Here is a 24,235-nt window from a genome sequence, read left to right on the forward strand (position 1 = left end):
GGGGGGAGGGGGAGAGAGGGGGAGGGGGGAGAGAGGGGGGAGAAAGAGAGAGAGAAGAAATACAAACGTGCACTTCATACCTGCAGAGGGAGGAAGATCGTATGACTGTAGGAGAATGGAAACGTATGTGTCTCTCCTCGATAACAAAGGCGGCACAGTTTGTTTCCTCTGGAGGGATAATAATGGAGCGTAGGTGCGAGATATTGGGTATAAAAGGGAGGATAGATTTGTATGCAGACGACACCTGTCGTTCCGACGCTGCAATACGCGTGATCAAATTCCCAAAGCGAAGTGTCGGAGGCAGCGGTATAAGGTAGCACGTGAACGGAACATCATTGACGCACGAAAGATGAAGAAAAGGATAGGCGATAGGACGGTAAGGAGACCCAAGGCATAAGACGAGGAGAGAAGCATTGTCTTCTGGGGGGTCCCTTTCACGAAGAAATATATTCTTCGTGTGGCTTTCTGACAGTTCGGCAATGCAATAGGATCTGGATGAAATTATGGGAACGGCATTTCCTGTATTGTTTTGGACCTCGGTTGGGGTTGGGTCGTCGGCCGAAAAAGTTAGAAAGATGATAGGGCAAGATAGCAGTGTGCTTGTCCTTTTCTTTATTCCTTTTTGGTGAAGGGGACGAGATAGAGATCGGAGAACTTTATCCTGTGAACTAGCAACATGATTTTTAACATAGGTTGAATAGGAGGAAGAAAAAGAATGGCGGGCGGTGGTCAGCGACCAAAGAAAAATATCGAACGGCACCCGGGAAGGAATAGCATGCGAACAAATCTTTGGAATCCGTCGAGATAGCCGCTACCTGAAAACCCTGTCGACTCTGGGCTCTCCCATAACAATAAAAAGAAAACGAGAATTTACGGTGCCAGCCACTTTCTACCTGCCAAAATTCTTGTCTACTGTACTATGGAGTCCCTTAAGCATTTCTTTAGATTCTCACAAATTACTCGAAGTGGCTATTCGACCAACTTTTTGACAGACTCCTGCGGATCGGGGTAGCCACATTTCTTTCATTCTCATTGATATACCCAACTTGCAATTGGTAAAGTTTCTTAGGATAAAATTTCCGTAATTGATTTCTTAATGTTCCACTGGTGACTTGTTATTATAATTAAATTATTATAAACATTTAAATAATAGCTGACATTCCTAATGCATTTTCAACGTAACTCTAGTAGACTCTGACCGAGTCGAGTTTTCTCATTATTGATATCTTGCAAGCATAAAGAAATAGCGGGTCCATACGTAATTAAGTTCTAAACAGTAAAAGACCCCATGTGCAATTTACGGTGGAGCATTAGTGGAGATGTTACTTATGTTTATGCACGCAAGTTATGCCATTTACGGGTCTGGTTTATATCTTGTCCAATCTCATGTAATATTTAACACTAAACCTACCGACATATTATATATACCTATTTCTACCGATGGCTGTCAAATGACCGCTTTTGAAATAAACATTATAGTCTTTTCCAGTTGATTGTAATTAATACAGAATTTAGCATAGTCGTGCAGTAAGTTCAAGAAAAATAATAACCTGGAATTTAACAATTTTGATTGAAGTCTCAAAAGCGGTCATTTGACCGCTCTGGTAGGTTTAGTGTTAATGCACCTTTTCGATATCCCCACTTGTATTCAAGCTGATTCTTATGTAATCCAATCTTGACTATAGGTATGTTTATGAATATTAATAACAAAAGCTTTGTAGAATGCAATAACCGCTCTGGTAGGTTTAGTATATACCTATTTCTACCGATGGCTGTCAAATGACCGCTTTTGAAATAAACATTATAGTCTTTTCCAGTTGATTGTAATTAATACAGAATTTAGCATAGTCGTGCAGTAAGTTCAAGAAAAATAATAACCTGGAATTTAACAATTTTGATTGAAGTCTCAAAAGCGGTCATTTGACCGCTCTGGTAGGTTTAGTGTTAATGCACCTTTTCGATATCCCCACTTGTATTCAAGCTGATTCTTATGTAATCCAATCTTGACTATAGGTATGTTTATGAATATTAATAACAAAAGCTTTGTAGAATGCAATAATGAAATTTGAATAAAAATTTTTTTTCTTAATTTATAACTAGGAAATTCCTTAAAGGTAAAATATACCCTTAGAGATTTTTGCAGTTTCATGTGTAAATTCAATATTTGGTTAAATAATATTTCAGCTGACTTAACTCTGAGGAAACATGCGTTTGCAAAATTGTATATGTATATGTACAATGGAACCTCTCATTTTTTAACCAGTCGGGACCGTGCTAACTCTAAGTTGGCTTTGAGTCCCCTCTCTCGATTTCCCTACCTCTAAGCTCCGCCTATTTCGTATCTGCGCATGCGTCTTTCATTGCGCACATGTAGACGTGTATGGATCACGGTCGTATGGATAAACTCTACTGCGTTCACATCTGTGCACTGCGGCCCTGATTGATGGAAATTGCAGCATAGTGGGAGAGCTCAGCTCGAGGGGAAGTTAAAAATTGAGAGGTTCTTCGGATTAAAAGTGAGGGGTACTTAAAATATGAATGATTTCACTGTATTTCTATATACTGAGAATCTGAGAAAAGCCGACTCTCTACAAAAATAACAGAATAAACTATCCGAATAGACAACTTCGTGCGAACCGCGGGTGTGTATTTACTCTCAACACTGCATAATTGTAAGTATCTAGTACCAACTTCACCTTAACCGGTGGGGGTAGTCTGTGAATAGAGAATAGGATCCTCGCAGATTCGGAGACTAGGGTAACTCACCTTGTATATACAATTTGTAATATCAGAAGAGCAATAGAGATACTGCTTCGAAATATAGAGCAACAAAGGGACTATTATTTTGTAATACTAATAATTTCGCGAAATCAACGTTATGGCTAATGTGTCTTTACTAGTCGATCTAATAATAATCTGTATTCTGAAATGTGTTTTGTTAAATATGATACAGAAGTGTTGTATTGGCAAAAAGAAACAGATATTTTAGTATATGTGAAATAAAGCTTAGAATTTATTGATGTAGTAAATTTTTTTTTATATTATTAAAATATAATGGTTTGTTGAAATTTTCGAACTCTGTTGATCAAGTTTCACGCGAATGTTACATCAACCAACAAGCTTCATTTGAGCATACAATAGTTAGTCTAATTAGTATAAAAATCCGGTACCTTTGATATCCTGTTAAAACTACAGTAATCATACGTTAGAAATCTATAATACATGGTGGTACAGCCATTTTAATGCACGTGAAAGCCGCAAAATGCGTCATACTAATACGTTATATAAATTCACAATATCAGAAAAGATAAACTTATAATCGAATATTGCAATACTCGAATGCTTTTTTGTTTAAATAAATCCTGTCCTTTTAGATTTGTATACACGATTGTTTAAATAAAATAATGACCTCGTCCATTAGCATTTCTAGAAATTCATTAAATAATCTTTCCATTACTCTAAATCAAGTCTGTTACGAAGAATCGTAGTTGATTATTCGCTCTGTACGTACAAATTCAACTAAACCTTATTTAACATGCATAGAAATGTACGTGTGTGATATCTGCGCTATCTGCATTGCGAGCCATAGGCTCTGGTTATACGTCTGTTCTACGTTTGCACATCTGCACATGTTCATTAACATTTAAGTGTATCGCATATCATTTTTTAATTGTATTTTACCCTAATCGAATTTCGAACTAGTCTCATTCCGAGAATTACATATGACAAAACATATGTTATTACATGCTGTCACAAGCTAAATGGATATTTAATCTTCAATACATAACGTATTATGTATACCACAAAGCTCTTTATAAAATGTTATTCGTCACATTGTTAAATGCTATTGAGATCTTCTTTCTTATATCGGTTCAATTTGTTAATCTTTGTCTTTTTACACATTTATGGTCATTTATTCATCACAACTGATTAATTCTCAGTAAGTAAAATAGAAGTAATATATTTATTCAAATTCAAGCTCCATTAATTATTGATCTTGCATTTATTCGCTTTACATATATAATTTTTATGAAATTACAATTCTCAAAAATCACTCAAAATACTGTATTATTTCATACAGATTCATATATACATATATATAAGTTCATCAGTGATTTTAAGTTTTCACATTCAAAAGAATATTTGCATATCTGGAAAAAAAATAAATTTCAACAAACGATTTACAGTATCAAAGTTCAGTCAGTCAGGCACAAAGGTTCCTGCTTTTCAAAGACCTTTCAGTATTCCATTTCGAGAAACTACTGGAAGAATAAATCTAACTCAATTTTTTTTTATTTCAAAAGATCACCAGCCCCATATAATCATTCTGATCGACTCTATTTCCTCAAAGGATGTATTACTCTTGCCAAGGAATCTTATCCATTTACTCCAGATAAACGTCAAAGCTGAGTGCATTTCCGGTTGCTACACTGGTTCCTGGAATCTAAATTGAATTATACCGAGAGTAACATGTGTGACGTGATTTTTTGAATCACGGTCCCAAGGCGGCTCCGGTTACCGATACAGATAAGGTTCTCGATTTCTGGTTCCCTTCGGGTCGCCACCCTGCTTAGAAACTATGCTCTCGGGTTGATTCGTACAGTTATGTCAAGGCTCTCGTAAGATTTCGATATTGTTTAGTTGAGGTCGAGGTGCTCGAATCTGCCGTGGGGAGATAGTCTCGACGTACCGAGTTGCCCGGCAGAGGAGACATGATACATGTAAGATATAACCGAACATTGTATATACGAATCGAGTGTATTGATTTCGTTGAATAATCTATTGACGTGAAGAGGAAAACATGTTCAATCGTTCATTATTATAACGTAATTTTTAATGTTAGTATTAATATTGTGGAACGCACGTCTAACTTCATCAAAGATAGTAGAAGTCCAAGAATCAGTCGAGTAGAATGAACAATCTGGAATTTTCATATGATGGAGGTTTATGAACCTTAGAGATTTTCACAGTAGATTTATATTCATGAGCAAATATCCTCTGATGATATCTTTGAGAATTCTTTGACTCGTTCGTATATCTGCTATAGTACGGCATTTCAGGTAACCGTCTAATAAGTATAGTATTTTATATTTTTGAATCATGTACGTATCACATAATCATCTAGGAAGGAATCATATATACGTATACGTATCGTTATATTTATTATCATTCGAAAGCATGTTACATTTAAATATTTTGATATTTTTTGCTTCGCGATTTTATTATTTTTTTAAGTAGGATATCTATATAGGATAAATATGTCTGATTGTGAGACGGAATACATATTCTCCTATTATTCTCAGTGTAGTCTCAGATACTTTTCCCCTAGGTCCAATCAAATGTGCTTATACGTTCTTCATCTCTCAGTGAGTTCATCCTTTCTTTAACCTTCATATTCATTGGAAATCTCTGGTTCAGTTAAAGAGAGAAACGAACTAATAACACAATATATTATTTGCTATACCAGATCTTTTTTCCGGAATCCGTGAAATATAGTTAAACATGCATTTCCCGTGCAATCACAGACTGATATATTTCATTACCATGCCTTGCAATAGTCTGAAAGTTAACATAATTTTGAAAAATTAATATTTTCAACAAAAGTTATAGCTGAATTTTCATTTAATAATATTCGATTCTTTTTTTTTTTACGAAAATAATACGATAAACAGATTGTGTAAAATATGATGTGTTGATAAATAACACGAACGGAAGAGACATACGATTGAATTTTTCTCGAATTCGTGTAAATTACAGAGTATACTACACACACGCACACGGTGAGATCCGACGCGCGTAACATCCCACGTGAGAAATTTAAGCACGTTTCTCCCATAAAGTCACGTGTGTATCCATTACCCAGGATACCATAGCTTGTAAAACCCTGGGTAACGGTAAAGGTGCTACGTTATTTTGCGAAATGAGATTTGCTTGAAGAAAAGCTTGCGTCCATAATTTCGTCGTTAGGAAAATATAATTCTTATTTTATACTTCAAGAAGAGAAAATTCAATACAAGACAAAAATAAAGTAATCATATTCCCTGAAGTAATAAAAACTTGCACCTACAGCCATACGTACAATTGTATTAAATGTTACGTAGTATTTTCGTTAGATCCTTTTGTTATCATATCAAAGCTCCTTCGAATAAATTCAAATGCGGTAATTGAAGTTAGGGCATTTATTTGATTTCTATGAAAAAGCCAATTCACCCAGTATATTTGAGCCGATCAGCCCTATATTTATATATTTAACACGTTGAACTACATTGACAAGATCTGGGTGACGATTATGTTTTCGTGAGGTCCCGTCGCCCGTGAATGGGTGACGTTCCATACCGTACAGTTAAATAGATTTAAACAGATTTTACAAGTATTTAATGGAATTAACATATGTAAATATAACCTCTCTATGCACCTCCCGTATATATACGACTTCGACTATCGGATTTGAACCCCGCAGGAAACTCGACTGATTTTCGTTTAGCGTTGAACGTGTTAATAAATTCAATAAAAAAAATGTTACAGATCACTATCTCGGATATACAGTATTAATATTATAAATATACACATGTACATATACAATTTAAGGCTCTATAGGATATTTAATGAGCCTATGTAGATAAAATCACATGTATATCATATTTCCGACACAAGTTTCCTGGTCTTATGGCATCGAATCAATTTTACGAACTCGATTAACTCGGCACGTTTTCAACGAGGCTAGAGTAAAAGTGGTTAGAATAAGGAGCAACGATAGATAAGTTCATAAAACATGATGATTTGTAAAAAGGCCTTAAGGCAAGGCAGCTAATTCAATTGATCGCACGATATTTACACCTAGGGCTCCATGCTTTATGAGCTCAATTTCTTAACGTCTTTTTCTTTCAGCTTCTTTTGTTACCTTTTTCCACTTGAACGGTTTTGGTTCCAAGGGAATGGTAATGGCTTGATCGGTTCCGGGAACAAGCGGAATAGCACCGGGGGAAATAATATTCTCAGAACGGAATGATGGATGAGACCCAGACGTCGCTCTTGGCACGAGTACAGGTATACAATAGTTTTCATTCCCTTCTCGCGTTTCTACTCTCGCTGGAGCCAGCATCTCTTCCTCTCTAGACTTCGCATCTCCTTTCTTTATTTGCCGAAGAACTTTGCCACTTCATGACTCCGCGACATAATAATTTCTTGGCTGCCGAGTCAATAGCTATTTCTTGAGTCGAATCAGGTAGACTGAGTATGTTTTAAGAATTTTCCTCGAGTAGACATACTTGTTATATGCGAACACGCGTCTTTAATGCAACAGACACTGGATGCTAAGGGGAGCTTCCGCATTTTTGACAACTTAAAAGTTTTAATCGTAATCGAATCTTCCTCAAACTACGGAATAAGAACTTTTGGCTCGAAAAAAATTTCTGTATAGTGGGAGATTTTTTTATTGAAGTGAGTTCAACGTAGGACTGTATCTTTTTCAAGTGTACTAAATGGCATTTTTTCAAAACTACATTTTTTTTGTCACTGTAAAAGTCTCAGGAGAATACCTTTTCAAACAAATTCCTCAAAACTTTTACCACGTGTTTAAGGACACCTCAAACTACGAATAAATTAAGGTGTACGCGGTCTTGTAAATTTATTCTTCCGATGAGATAACAAGCTTCAAATCTCTAAACGTATGGACTTGCACTATTTTGAAAATTTTCATATGGAAAAGTAGCCGATTCAAATTATTAGCGATATATAACTTTGTATGAGGATACGTAAATAATAAAAATGTTTAATCAGAAATCGATTCCTCCGAATTTTGACTTGGAATCTTTTTCACGAATACATAAATCATTGACGCAAATTCCCATAATTTCTAAACTAATGAACATAATTCGATGAAATTTCTTACCCACGATCTTTATAACGTTCCCGAACATGTCTTTGAAGGATAAACATTCTTTTTACAAAAAAATTAACCATGTCTGCAATTTTACTTGGGTCTCCTTTTAAGCGTATCCCTACGAACAGATTGCACAATGCGGTTATAATGATCTTTCTAATCGTACTGAAGGAATTTATGCTTACGTCAACAATCAACGATATACATAGTATCCGACTAGAACATTGACTAATAATAATTTTCGAAATTACGTAATGACGTGTTCACGGATATCTTAGCGTGTCGTAGTGACCCTTGCACAATGATGCAATACCACTCGTGCAAGGTAACATACGGTAGCATAAAGTAAGATTTATAAAAAATACCGCCGATCGGTATATCAAACGTGATCATCAGACTGCGAGGAGAATACCTAAAGCGTATAATCAGGATGAATAATCGTATTCGGGAAATCCCGTTAAAAATTGAAGAAAGAACGTGACACGCAGAAGAAAAAATTCCCTAACGATCTATCTAGTAATAAGTTGTGAGAGAAAAACTGTGCGCGAGAGAGAGAAGAGAAGATAAAGGGGAACAGAGAAGAATCGGTTTACCGGCGCAGTACTGAAACACAGAGTGATTTATACAAGAAAATTTCTGAAATGATTCATTTTGATGTTAAAGTTATTTGGAGTATGAAAAAACACTTGTTGGAAATGCACTCGTTAGTAGAATCCCTCAAGGTCATGCATTACATGAAAAAGTTCTTGTTTTCCCAAAAGAAAATAGTAATGTTGCATATGAACTTTGACGCATCGCGGCAAAAAATTTTTAATAATTCGAGTTTATGTCAGAATTCATATTTTTTCGGAGCAGATGCACTTAACCTCAGATCTATAAATATTGTATGTATTCCAGTTTCATGCCCATTCACTATAAAATATACAAATGAAAGGACCCGTAAATTTCGATTTTCACCCTGTCACGGCCAACTTATGTTTTAACGTATGGATCTTCTTGCATATTGGTTTTATCCAAGCACCAGTTACACCGCATAAAAGACGTGATTTCGTACAATTTTTAGTTCATGAATATTTACCTAGATGTCTACCTAGTCGAGTGTTTGGCCATTGAAGAATATGATTTCTTATTAAAGTGTTGAAATTTCTGTCAACGTTTATATACCGTAATCTATATCTGATTAGCATAGAATAGCATAGAACTCAATATTCTACCAAATTACCTTCCAGAGCTTAAAATTATGAAACACTCACGAAATGGGCCTCAATCAGTTCTAGGCTGACACTAATGTAATCTTCCTAGCTTATCAAGGTATTCGTGTTGAATCATCGCGGGATTATATTTATGGTTAAAATCTGCGAGCCCGGAGGCGTTTGCAAGCACGAACGTAGATTGTCGAGATAACGAAGCGTTTTACTAGAAACGGATGCCGCCGGATTAGACTTGGAGTTTCGACGTAGTTCCATGGCAAAGAGGTCTGTTCAACTCGATAACGATATTCGTGACGGCCACGGATGAGGGTAACGGCTGCTACTCCGCTAACTTGCTTGAAATGCTTCCTGCGGTCGAGAAATCCCAAAAACTCGAAGGACTCTCGATGAGCCGGGCCGACAAGATAGAACTTGAAATGAATAGACAGTAATTGTGAAACGACACCGCCATGCTTCCAATCTTAGAGTCATAAACGAAAGAAGATCCGGGTTTTAGTATCAGAGGTCACTTACCCGGTATGAGTTCAACAACAAAAATAGCTCTACGTACTAGCACTTCTTCCTATGTACCACGAATATTTCATATCTTATATTAAACATAAGTTCTACTAAAAATCAATTATATAACTCAAAACAAAAAGTCATCAGGATAAAGCACGTATCTTGAAAGTGAATGAGGGTGACATGACGCGGCCATGCATTATGTTAATGTTCTTCAGACGTTTCTATCTTTAGCACAGTTAAAGAATAATGCTGTTAGGTTAGGTCAGATTACCATGTCAGATGTAAAGGACCTCTACAAGGTGTTGCTCTACATGGTCCCTGCTTCCTTGTGCACCAGGACAAAGTTATCGAGTCCAGAGTGCGTAGAACAATCAAGCGGAACGCGAAGGATTGTCCAGACCCATCGAGGTGGCTCTTGCGAAATCTGAGGAAGATTATTGTACCCGCGTGTACATACATGTGCATAGGGCGTCCATGCACGAGACTGAATAAAGGAAAGTTATAAGAGTTCATGAATCCTCCTCGATACGTCTTGCGACTTTGACGAGCGCATGATGGTTCTAAGACCACCTATTACAGCGCAATCATTCAGGTAGACGTTGCAATATTATCTCCCATCGATTTCACCATTTTCCCTTTAGGGATTCCTTTTACTACTTCGAAGATAAAATTTGAAGGTAACGTTCGCATCGTCGTCGTCTCTTTGCTGAGCTCATCGAGATCGTCCATTGGATTACCTAGTGCATTTTCTCGGCTTGCTTGTTAAAACTCCACCGGGGTAACGAGAGTTCCTATAAGTAATAGTCATGCACATAAGGGGTTATTATAAAGTAATACTCAGAGTATGGTAGATTGAGTAGCGCCAAGTGTGACGTGGGGCTTTATGGCAGAGTGAATCGGTAAAAAAGAAATATGTTAGTCAGCGGGAAGCAAACGGACAAGATGTACAATGGACCGTCGTTGAGACATTGAGAGGGAGAGAGTAGGGAAGGAGGAGTGAGAGAAAGACTTGTGTGGTCATTCGGAGGTTTCTTGGGCTGGGACGGAAAGGGGATCCGAGTAGCGAGTGTATGCTTAACAAGGTGTCAAAGCGCAGGTAGATCAATTTGTAAGGATAGAGACTGAGAGATCGAAGAAATGAAAGAGTAAAAGAAAGACCGACTCGTCGTCTCTTATCGGCTCAACCTTTCTAGCGTGTCTTGCTTTTTTTCTTGCACGCTGCGTGACTATTATTTAACCGAAATATGATTAACGGCGAAGATTATTTAATATTACAACGATTGTGAGCATCGGATGAATTTTTAATGAACGATTCGACTACTTTCTTCATTTTAGGGCTTACTGTAGTTCGTGGGATCATAAGCGAAGAAAAAAGTTATGTCTCTACAAATTTATTCACACACTTGCTGCGCACAGAATAAGTCAACGTTGGTTAAACGAAATCGATGCATCAAGAGTATGAAAAAATATTTGGTTGAAAAAGATTAATAAATGTGTGCACGGAGAATTTATGGGATAGCTAGAAGTAGCTTTTATCAGAACTCGTGTAGAAACCGTCGTTATTGCTTTTTTAAAAATAATGTTACAGAATTTCATTGTTAAGAGAGACATATGGGCTTTTGGAATAATCTGAAATATAATAATTTCTTTAAATGCTGCACCTGCGCGTAGCATTAGTCACTAATAAAAAGTGCAAATGGAGGTAGTAAATCTACCAATAAGTGAAAAGAATGGTTGGACGTGATCATAAGAAAATCGATAGATTCCCTTCCCCCGTAAAGCCACAGCCATGTAAAGGACAAAGTTCAGAAACTAAAACATTCATATTTTCCGTACAAAAACCAGACAATCAAAATTACAGTATCAAGTTCTAGATATCGATTTTCATTTAAATTTATTGATAATAGCATCAGCTATTTCAAGTTTCCCATATACTAATGTACATCTCATAAGTATAAACAGTACATATACGTATTCCCATGACTAAAGAATAACATTTATTTTCTAAAATACCGAGGAGAAAGTCACGTAATGAAAGTGAACACGCTATGAAATATGAAATAATTACAACACCCTTCACGAATTAAAATCGTACGGAACATCATCCGTCCAGACCTGAAAAAAAAACAGTACGTTCCACCCAGTCAAGTTATACCTCGACCTAACAATCTTCATCAGTCGCAAGAAAGAAATAAAGATTGCCACGAGAGAGTGCACTTGCTGAGATTGTAGCGTGGAAATTGGCAGGAGGTTGGATTAGCGAGAGTTACCGTGTTTCAAAGCGAATTAGCAGTGCACATGCACCGAGAGAAGAAGGTAGTTACTGGAAGGAGTTTATCGAGACACGATACGAACAGCGGTTGCCAACCGCTATTAAAGGTGGCGGGGTCTCAAAACGTATCCAAGCACCGAAGCTCCAACGACAAACTGCTGCGTCTCGTTGTCGCCGATTTCCACAGGGATCTACGCTCGCGCTTCAAATGAGCTCGAAGAAGTAGCTACTGGTTAATCCACCTGGGACAACCGCATTCTAATCCGAGTGTACGCCGAGACACCCGTATAGTACGAGGGATTGAGCCAGACTGCTGGAAACTCGGCGAGTACAGTTCATCCAGGAATTTCGAATTAATCCAGTTCCCATGGGCCGACAGTGGCGACATACCAGTACTTTGTTAGAGTCGCCAAATACACGTCAGGTGTCTACTCTTCTAGAAGGAAATCTCCTGAGGGACTATACATGACGTTACTACACGAGATGCATGCGCGAACGATCATCACGATACATAGCTATAAGGATACACACGTGTCCGTGACACATGGGAAGCTAAGTACAACGATTGTACACGTACGCTGCGTGTATCCGACAGAGACCGACAGGGACTCCACCTTACAGGAAGTGGCATTCCGACTTATACATCCGGTGTCGCTCCTTACGGGCAGGTGTCCATCCCCATTCTCGCTCTATTTTCGATTCAACGTCAATTCTACGAGTTGAGTCTATATACGTTCCTTTTGGATCTCTCATATTTCGCCTTTCCAGTAACCGATGAAGGTTTAGTGCTAAAATGTTATCGATGTTCTCTAGGTGAGTCTGAAACCTCAAGAAATGCCATTAAACGAATTAATTGATTCGCGGAACCTCTCCTACGTATTCGTACGATTTCCTTGAAATTTTACATTTCTTTGATTCAGCTAATCGGAAACGTTAGGAAAGTTAGGGTAGGGCTAGATTAGGTTGACAGGAATTGCATGCTACACTTCAGTTTGCATCCTTTGAATATTTATTGTAAATGCAAAAGCTATCTTCGAATTACGTATATTGTATATGATGATAATGTACCCGGTTCTATGCAGTTTTAACTTGCGAGATTTGCAAACAGAAAATGCGTTTGGACTATAGCGCCTGAGGTGTATGCTACGTTTTCTACGGTAGCTATATGTGTTTATTATTGAATTCGTCAAAAGGATAAACTTAACCCAGTTTCGTTCTATAAACAATATCGTTTAACTTTGATAAATTTTTCTATTTCTTAATTTATGCTAAATCTACGAGACGTAAGGGAGTACTTGAGAGATACAACGTTTTATAGGCAACTTGAGAAACTTGACATGAACTCTGAACTCTGAATTTTGTATCTGCTTGCTATTTCTTGGATAAGATACTGTCCTGTGCTAACCAATTTAATTTACTGTCAAGCACGTTTGCATGCGTGGTATGGGTCAGGACATAGGTTTCATATTTTTAGGGGACTCTTTCATGCTGTATGTCATAAGGGAAGGCCCCTCAAAGTTAAACCGATCTATCTCACACTCCGACCATATCTCTTTTTGTCTTCATTAATTTATGAAATACAATGATCTAGATTATTTACATCGTTAACCTTATATTTAATTAATATCATAGCACTAAAACCAGCAGTTTAAGTGGAAAGGGTAAAATAACATCTGTTTATTGATAAGATGTAGCGATAAAGTGAAGATGTTGAGGTACTGATGCAAAATTGTAAGGGAAGGCCAGTAGAAGGCGACAGAAGCCGTACTTTGGAAATAAAATACTGCTGCTAGTACAAAAAAAAATGTGTCTATTATTTTCTTGGATTTCCACAATGATATACCGTCACATGGCAAATGTAACTTTACAACTTATCATTTAACTTTCCCCTTTATACTTCCGACGTGAAGATTATGGAGACTGTATTTGTAAATTTGGTCAAATCAATTTGTATAGAAAAACTGCTAATATTCAAAGCTCTAATGTATTCTCAGTGAAGAACGGAACATTAAATTGACCCGTGCGGAATGACTTTGATGATAGAGGACATGCTTCTAAAATAAAGTTTATAAGGATCCAGTGGATGAACAGCCCTAGGGGGAAAGGAGGTGAAGCAGCATGACCTGAACAAACCTGAACAAACCTGAACCGCCCGAGCGGTGAACGGATCTGTGAACGGTCTGAACCCAGGTTCACTTGGCAAAAACTCACCGCTAGACCGGTCCTCACTGGCATTGGCATTGCTCTATCTACCTACAATGCTCACACCCAGGAATGTATACTCGTGATTATTCGCGCGCCCCGTAACACACAAGTCATCCTTTATTGTCACAGTCGAGGTTACCACTAATCAATCCTACCACCCGCTGATTACAATAAAGAAAGCATGTTCATGGAATAGGTAAGTACACGCGTTTCGACACGAAGTTCAAGGAGAGACAATTTACCAGATGCCACCGATACGAGCCTACCAATTATTATCATTAACACGTATACCACAGGTCCAAAGAGACGCGAGCAGAAGATGACTTGCGAGTAATCGAATAAAAAAAATATAATCATACCATCCGATATAGCTGTCGAAGACGAAGATAATTATTAAACAATCCATATAAGATGTGATTTAATTTATACCTTAATTACGTACCAATCCATCCGATCGAATAAGAGTAACTCAAGACTGGCGATGGAGTAATTTAAAATGAAGCAATTCGGTTTGAACCGACCTTTACTTTCCGAAAGCAACCAGCACAGAGTACAGCCCTGTCCGCTGTATACTTGACACGTTGAAACGAGAACTGAGAAACGAAGTTCCCAGGTCTCTGTCCGACTCCTATGAAGCCAGAGGCTCATGCTTGCTTACTGGGCCAGTGCAACCGAACAAACTTGCAAATTGCACATGTGCATACTGTGCCTGTATAACCGTGTGGACGAATGCATTGAGTCACGCCAGAGGTGGTCACGTTATAACGATACAATGGGTGTCAGGAATATTCCGATAAGTTCGATAAGACAGGAGCCAACAATGTCGTCCGATTTAACAGGAGATTCGAAGATATCGATATACACGTTCGTCTATCCGAATCCAGCCTAACTGCAGCTGGGAGTAGCGGCAACGGCTAAATGAAAAAAACGTTGACTAATTGCGAGCCAAGGTAAATAAGTTAGTGTCGGCGCCTTTGGGCTTTGCTCTTGCAATATCGTTAGAGTCCCTGCGTTTTAACTTTCAAAGGGTTGGTCACTTTTCAAAGAATATAGGAATGAGAAAAACGAGACAGTAGATAATAGGCAGTCGAGTGGAGGCTCGGGTCCATTATAAGCGGACGTGTGCGTGCCTGCCTTCGTACCTGCCTGTCTCTACATGGATACCCGGACGAATGAGTGCGGCTCTGTGTTCTCTTTTCACTCGTCCATTAGTTCCTTCTCGCTTGGTCGCTCGCTCACTTGCTGGCTCGCTCGTAAAATACAAACGTGCGTGCACGCACGTAAGTACCTTCGATCTTCTATACTTCGCACTGATGAATGCTCTTGCCGTGTACAGCAGAAAAGTAGACAGAGAAACATGTCGTTACGACGACACGTTATTTTACGTATTTAGTTGTCAAAATGCAGAGACCCGAACTTTTGATTTTCGTAACAATTTTTGACTGATGTGTCCTACGTCTGTATGGTTAATGAAAATTCATAAGTTCCTGAAACCCTGAATTTCTTATTGCGAGTGATTGAAAAGATTTTTCTTATCCTTCGTGCACTATATTGTTTCTCGTAGGAAGACCGATACGTCGATGATAGAAATAATCATTCGTGCGATATTGTACGGCAGTTTGTAAATAAAATCGCTTTTGAAGGATTGACGCGTTGCTACAATCACAAATTAGTTAGACACAAAGATGTCACTTTGCGATCCAGTTCAAGTCCGGGTCCAACATTTCTTCGTTATTTGGCTACTTTAAAACTGCCACCGGATGGATATGGGACAGCTGTAGAAGCTTCTTCTGACTTAAGAATTTGTTGTCTGGTCTCCGGAGATCAGGAAAAGTTTCAACAGATTTCTTACGCTTGAAGTTTAATGGATTGCTGAGATCTTCGTTCTCGATTTCCAGGATTTCAGATCTGTTCAACTAGGGCGATATCGATCCTCTTTTCGTGAGTTTTCGCCCCATCGGATAACGCTGCACTTGAGTTAAACTGATCGCAAGTAACTTTGTTCGTCCCAAGGAGTTATTGTCAATGTGCATTTTTCACCTCCACCTACGTGGTACGCCATGCAGGATTCACTATCGTTATCCTTTTCATTAGTTTCATATTTTCTTGTCCAGATATACATATTTGCCATCTAAAATCAGTTTCAAATGCATGGGGCTTTATCACGTTGTAAACCATAATGTTTCCTTCGAACATACACAGGACTGATGTTGTACTAGGACTATACTACATATATACATGCATACATATGTATTTGATTGAGTTTTCAGTACAAGGGGTTATCGACGTACAGGGTGCACGTGCATACCATTATCTTAACGACCTGAATTGAGATTGTAAATGGATTTGCATTTAGCGCAAGTTCCTAGTACCATTTCGTGTTGCCACTTCATAAGCTAAAAACCGGTTAACACTGGAAAACTTTAGAAACATGATTCGATACCCTTTTCCTCGATAATTTTCACCGTAGTAAGAATGAAAACTTTCTCCTTTGACTTTTAACATTCTCTTCGAAGATTCGGCACATCTGCGTGCAAAGTATTAATACACGCGTACAAGCTCAGTACAGATAGGCGACAATCTACCCACGTAAATGGGATATTGTCAGTTCTTGGAATTTATTCTCCCAGTCGCCATACTGCGAGAACATCTAAAATTAAATAAACCGACGAGTAAATAAGCACTTAGCCCTTCGCCCTTCTCGCCAGGCGATTCTCCCTATCGTTAAAATGACTCAAGCCCGCTTGCCCTTTCGCTTTGCAGACGCCTTGCCAATGAAATTACGATAGAAACATACGTGAGCTCTAAACTTTAACCAGCTTAATCCAATCACTCTCCACTGTTCGAAGCCATTGAATAACATTGCATCCGACGCTAGAGTGATAACGCTATTGCTTTCTCAGTCTCGTACGGTACATAAAGAAACTTCAATAAGTACGTGTATTTCGATCGACTATGAAAATATAATTTGGAGGTCAACCGCCGTCGTTAGGATATTTTTTGTGCCACTTACATGTAACGTTAGAAGTAAGAGATGATTAGAGTGTTCGGTACCACACGCAGAGTTTGATCCACGCTATTTCACATATTTAAACGTCCCCCATGTAATGCCAGTATTACTGAGGTACGTAGTTTTGATATAACCACTTCCTGGTATCGTAATTCGTAGCGAAGCAATAAGACCAGCTTGCCAGCCGGCCCGCGCCTTGCCGACCGCGCCAATACACCGTTGGCTTATGTATAGCAGCAGAGTGTATATGCGTTCGCATAGCTATGTACAATATATATTCTGGCGAGACCTCAGGCTCATACATAACCGACTAGCCGGCTAAGTAACGGAGGGAGTGTAAGCAGACTGTACCTGGTTGGACTGGTATGAGTGTCCATGAAGCCACGCGCTATTAACTGTAACAATGGTTCAGCTGAGCCTACCATAGCTGGTTTGAGGTTAAGTTTGAGTGCTTCTACTGGATGGATGGTCGGTTGGTTGGATGGTTGGTGACCGACTGGTGTGGCTGATCAACCGATTGAACGGCTGATGCGCCAAAAGCCGTGTGTACATGACACGCCAATGTCTCTTCTGAATTTACGTTCGATGCTATTGATACGTCAAGGCTTAGTTTTAAATAGGCACAACAGCTTTATTGGTATTAGATGCAATTTATACCTGATTTGTAACGGCGACGCAACTGTTTTAACGAAAGCATACGCGACCCGGTGGAATCCTCGAAAAATCGAGTCTCTTGGTCGCACAATGCACATTACTTGCAACAGTCGTACATAATTAGCGTGTAACTACTATAAAACTTTCTGTTACGTTACAGTATTGTTATTTTGCTTAGTTCATTGTCCTTTTAGAAAGATCGTTTTAATGTCGCGAGATAGGAACTTGCGAATTTGTAAATGTCTGTGATATGGTTTAATAAACTGATGTATGATACATATCCAATTAATTTTGTATGTAAGCAATTATTCGGGATATTTAACATTGATAACAAAGATCACATATAAGTATTTTTAAATGGGAGAAATATTTTTGATTACAATGACTTGCGGTATGTGATACTAAGTTCATTATTCAATTTTTTTGTAAACACTTTTTTACATTGTTATATTTTATACAAGATTCAGCATATTTTTAGGAAGACATGTTATCGTCTGTGGTACATTTTCGTGTCTTTGGAATGCCTAAACAATAAAGATTGTTACACTTGTATTAATATACAATAATTTGTATATCTTCATATCCTTATGAGTATTGTACACAGGTGCACTTTCGAATCTATGAGGTGTATAAATTAATTCTCGGTCCCAAAATTTAATAAATGGCGGCAGGTATTAAAATTCTAATTTTTTTTTCCGCCTTAGGGTAACTTTAAAGCGCTGTCTTTAAGCTTTGGAATGAGGTATGATAGTTAATGACGTTCCTGATGTAACGTCAAAAAACAGTAGAGAAAGCGATGTCATTCAAAAAGCAACATTTTAAGCACTCTGCCTGCTTTTCGTATTCCAATTGAAGAAGAATGCTGCATGGCCCAAGCAAATGATTTGTTTCGTTTTAGGTGACCGCGCTGTGCCTTATAGTACGTGTAAAGAATGGTTCCAAAGGTTTAAGAATTGAAATTTCAATCTTAAAAAAAACCACTCTCTTCCCGAAGCGAGCAAACAATTTATGCGGAAACAACTCCACGTATCGGATCACTATTTGCAAGCAAAATCGGATGCTAAATATCGAAAGGGCGTAAAAATAGTTTTGATACGAGTTGCGATTCGTGTTTTAATTAAAATGGATCCCGCGAATCTGTGCGTATACTGTATCACAAATAATGGAGTTTGAAACAAACTTTTGTATAGCCTGTTTTTTTAACTGGTTAAAACAACATTTAATCCTCGCTTGGGAATGAGTTCAAAAGTTTTGTAGAATAGTTTGTAAATATAGTTATACAAGACATTCAAGCCATCAACAATTATCACGAAGACTTAAACTAGTGTCCATTTGGACTATATTAATCAGTACCCAAGTAATATGATAAATTGTTTTACAAATTTCATTCCAATGAATCATATTCGATAATAGTGAATCGAGTTCGATAGGTATATAGATAATCGAACTCGACTAGTATATACTTTGCTGCTAAATAATATATAAATAGACTGCAAGTGTATGCATTGTTGAAAAAACTGGTGACAAGTCCTAATTAAATTTTTAAGAAAGTAACACCTTTAACACACGTCAGATATTCAGTGTTGCTTCTACCACAATGACAAAAGATTAAACCAAAATACAAAGGATCGCCAAGAGAGTTTTAAAAATTAGACTTTGAAAGATGCTTTTCAGTACCAAAGGCACTTAAAGCATACGATCTTTACGTAAGGAATGATACGCACAACAAAAGACCGTACTCTTCAACGTATCAATAGCACTAGACTGCTTCAGAGAAACATGCAGATTCTACACAAAGCTACATATTCCTTTCGCATTTATAATTGTAAAATCCGTATTGATGTGAAAAGTGGTTTTCCGCAGTCCACTGCATTTCCTCGAAATTTCGAGAGTCTACCGACGCGTTAACGGTAATTTTTTATACATTTGCATCCATCCAATTTAACGAGTTTAAAAAGCCCACTCTACGTGTATATGCAATATCCGCAATTATAAGTGTCGAAGCACAATTTGTCCCGGTAGCTCGTAAAAATATCAAAGTACGACGAAATTCCCTTTTTGCACAGCGGACATTCGTACTCAGAGTGATGGTCTGAAATGAATTAAAGAAAAAAAATGCATGTCATCCCAACTTCCGCAACTCATAGTCGCAGGTCAATATCAATTGGTTCATACTGATTGTAAGTTGTGACCTCGTGCCACTGCATTAAATGCCTTTTATATCCTTCGCGTTATTAATGAATAGCTCGTCGTCTCTTCAATCAGTTACCTCTGCAGTTGTCGAACCGTTGCCGATCGATGGACGCGCTCTTTTTTCTTTTATTATGCTTAAATGGATTTCAAAGTTGTTAGAGCTCATTTAACACGCCTTCGATTTAACACGTCCAAGCTGCTACTGCATTGTGTCGCGTAACGCTGTTCTCGTTATCGTTTGCAAACCGTTACTCTGGAATAACATCGGGCTGCATGGCAGATTGCTTTATCATTCTCGACTAACGGGAAGCACGAGAAATGCAAATTCTCACAAATTTCATTCTCGTAGCAGTCACCGTCGTCCTCGTCCTCATTGCCAGGAAGAATCCATTAATAACAGAGATTCGACTTGATCTGATCTACTTCGAACGAACTTTTTTTTCTTCACTATTTTCTCCTTATAAATTTAAGTATCTGATTTTGTGAATTATTTTTTTATTATCGAAAATTTTTTTTCACGGGATGACAATACACATGGATGGTACCTTAGTGCATTTTGCCGTGTGAAATATTACATGTCACTTTTGTAATAAGGTAAGAAGAAGAAATCATTTCTAGTTTTGAAATTCTTCGGGGAAAATAACGTTTGGATTATATTGCGTACTACACTTCTGGCGTTATGGTTCGAGAACGATAAATTATCCAACTCATTAGTTATAAGAAATTTGTGGAATGTGTCTGAGCGCGAATTTCGAACTGACGCGTCGTACTCTTCTATTATTGTGGTTGAGTAGTATGTTTGTCAAGACGACCACAAAGGCTTTTCTCGGTATTATATGGAAATGCAGGAACCAAGGTTTGCCAATAAAAACTCAGGGAGGATTGTTATGCATGGAATGGTATGACGTGCACGTGTGCTTTGTTAGAAAAAAGTAATGTTTACACGAGCTTAAGAGACTGTATATTAATAAACTTTGATTCTGCGTTCATTTTCATAAAACTGACTAATAAGCTAAGACCTATCGTAGTTTTAATATGAAAATCGTCTCATTTCATTTTTATTACGGTTCACCATTACAGGTATTATTGCATATAGCATAACTATGATAATAAATGAGAACTTAGTACACGTGATTTGATGATAATTCGAAATTATTTTGGAGAGTTTCACTTTTTCACATTTAAAACAGTTCATCAAGCACCATAAATAGTAGAAACAGAGACTATTGGAATTTAGATATATTCATGCATGCAAACTGTTTTACCGACACTTTACGTAACTATGCTCTACAAAATTTTATCTTTTCAACATATTGATACTGAAAGATATATGTATACAGTGCTATGCCGAGAACATAAATAACAAGGAATTGCTATAAGAAAACAAATAATCGTGACTGATGCGAAGACGATAGAAGAAAAGAGACAGAAAAGATAGAGAGGAATTATACGGAGGACATGTCGATCCTGTGAACGCAGCCAACCTCAAAGAAAAGTCTGTCATACACGTTCCTGCAAATATGTATATACGTTTCGTATGTATTTCGCCTACTGTTACGTAACGTTGGCGAATTTTCTTTGAATTTCAATGTTGCGGCAGAGGATCAAACCGTTCTCGTGGAAATGTGATTTGTGAATATAACCTAAGAGCTGGAGACGTACGAGAAACTTTCTATTCATCGGTGATATGAAACTTTTTATCATATATAAAAGTTTTGAAACCGATCCGGGCTCCTCTTGGAACTCAAGATTCTTTGAATTTGCAAGAATTTGTTTGCTTCTTGACCTAGTCAGTTCCGTGACTAAGAGGATGTTGATGGATATCAACATGTGACTCATTTATGAAGCAGCTATAGTCCAATTTGTGATATTATACGCTAAAATAAGAATAATGTTATAATAATATTAATGTTATATAATATAATGTTATATAATAAAATAACTTTATGTGAATCGAGCATTACAAATTTTATATAAAATTCCATTATTTTTTTTTGATACCTAAATATTACTCAATTTATAAAAAAAGTGTATTAAAATTAAATAAGTAATGTGAAGCAGAAGGTTGAAAACTACGGTATCACAATAATAAGTATATCCAGAATTGCAAGGTAAGCAGTCGCCATCTAAGGATGCAAGCTGAGCCAACTTATCACGTTGAAACGTGTCGATACACGTCGACTCGTCAAGTTGATATCAGTGGGGGGTAAAGGCAATCTAGTGAAAATATGTACCGGGTGACACCTGGAACCTTGAACATCAAACAACCAGGACCGTAAACCAATGTTCTTTTTGAATAGAATGGCAACTGTGCATTGTGCAGGGGTCTGACCCGACCAGATTCAATCAGGCCCACCCGAGGACTGACCTGGGACTGATTGGCGACCTAACAGCGGCCACCCGACCGGCTGTCCGTCTGCAATTCCAGATACAGAGGGAAAAGCTGAGCGCCTTTCTTGGAAAAATCCTTTAGGACTCTTTGTTATTTTTTCTATTGACGCTGTGGAAAATATCTAAAAGTGTTCTTCTGCAAGACCAAGACTCCGGGTCTATTTGAAGCCATTCGAAGTGCCGATTGCTATATTAAGAACTGATGGGAAGAAAGAAAGAAAAAATAGGAAAGAGGAGAGCAGTAGAATAAACAGGTTTATGCGGAAGGTCTGTGTTGCGTCAGATCTGTTGGCCGCGCACTTACATCAAGAATCGTGACTCATTGTCGGAGCACAGTAAAGTTTCTACGACAAGCAGGTAGGAGGGGAAAGAATGGCTAACGGGGGAAGAGAGGAGTAAAGAAAAAAAAGAGGAGAAACAAGAGGAATCAGGTTCCTTCTTGGTTGATGCGTTCAACACGCAAAGGGAAAGACCCGCCGCCGTCTGAACTCCATACGGAGAATTGCAAAGTTTACAACATGACGTTAACGAAAACTCACCATTCGATGCTCCGGTAACCGCGTAAGCAGCAATGGATTGCCTTGAAGGATCCGACACTAGCGTACTCTGTGGTGACGACTTCCTTAGTAAATCGGAGCCCACCGGGTAGATTCTCGAATCTGTGCATCGAGCAGTAGTCCTTCAGTTCGTTAGCCAGAACTGAGTGGAGATGGATGACGTCGAGCACTATTAGCAGTGATATCGCACTGACTATCAGAATAGGTCGTTGCAATTCTAACATGTTTCTCTCTTGTATCTTCCAACGAAAAATAACAAGGAGGAATTGTTGGACTAGAGTCCCTGACTTTGAGGAGCTTCTGACGTTTTACGCTTATGTTGTAGTGGATCGCACATAGATTCTCACATCACATTTCACGAAAGAATAAGAGAGCAGAAGAGGGCCTGTTGTCATTCCTAGTCAAGAGGGCCCGATCGTCGAAACAAAGTTTTACGAAATCTACAGAGAATTCTCACGCTGGACCAGAGTGAGAGGCCTTTTTCTAGAATGAGGAAAAAGATTTACAGAGTGTCGACCAGTCTAACCCCGTCTGCTGTCTTGTTTGATATTTGTCGTTAAACACCACCCTTTGCTCTCACTCGAGTGTTTATCTTGAATCTTAAATAATATTCAGCGCTCGTTTACTCAAAGGGCTTTTTGTACTCGTAAATTGCTTTCTACTGCTGGGCTGGCGGTCTGTCGGGCGTATATCCGCTAGGTTCAATAATCACGTATTCACGGTTCTTTATCGTCGAAAACACAAAACTATCAATCCTCGCGACTGTAATTAATGCGACACTCACTTCAATTTACGTTGAACCGAAATTCAATATGGCGCTATTGTTACGAATCACATTGGAAAAATTGCTAATATCAACGGCAACACCGCGAGAGGAATTTCTAGCTTGTATTTCCTTTACGCTCTCCACTTTATTCCGCACTCTTGAGTAACGCTCACTCTGGAGCATTTACACTACGCGCACCAATCACACGACGCTCACACTTCGAATGCCGGCGGCTTACTGTCAAGCTGCAACCTCGAAGCTCTTTATGGGCGCACGTTTCAAATGAGCCGCCTGTTGCCTCGGTCGCGTTCGGTAATTCTCGGGAGAACTCGACATTCCGCTTGTGTTAAAAGTTTGCCCGCACTACTCTTACCTCTGGCTCAAAACTTTATCCTCTTATATGTATATGCATATATTAACACACGCCCATTTCTTGTGATTATGTTACATATATTAGGCCTTTTTTATCATAATCAACAACATACTGATAATAAGACCATAGTAATCAGCGTTCAGAATCTGGGTATCATACAAAAACTATTTATTATGTCGTGAGAATTAATGAACACGTTAGAAAGACATGATGAAGA

General features: G+C 38.2%; 1 protein-coding gene across 2 annotated transcripts in view; it reads right to left on the reverse strand.

Moving 5' to 3' along the window:
• The window catches only part of LOC107274788, a 42,817-nt gene extending 18,917 nt beyond the window's left edge, over positions 1-23,900 (reverse strand). Inside the window, exon 1 of one of the 2 annotated variants that reach the window (XM_015754302.2) lies at positions 22,862-23,896. In XM_015754302.2, the coding sequence (XP_015609788.1) occupies positions 22,862-23,103 (242 nt within the window). In that variant the 5' untranslated portion in view covers positions 23,104-23,896. Of the gene's footprint in view, positions 1-22,861 lie in introns of both variants that reach the window. The other variant, XM_015754303.2, reaches the window with a different exon arrangement.
• Positions 23,901-24,235: the final 335 nt, after the last annotated feature.

Source organism: Cephus cinctus, unplaced genomic scaffold (genome assembly GCF_000341935.2).
Source record: "Cephus cinctus unplaced genomic scaffold, Ccin1 Ccin1_scaffold0112, whole genome shotgun sequence".
NCBI lineage: Eukaryota > Metazoa > Arthropoda > Insecta > Hymenoptera > Cephidae > Cephus > Cephus cinctus.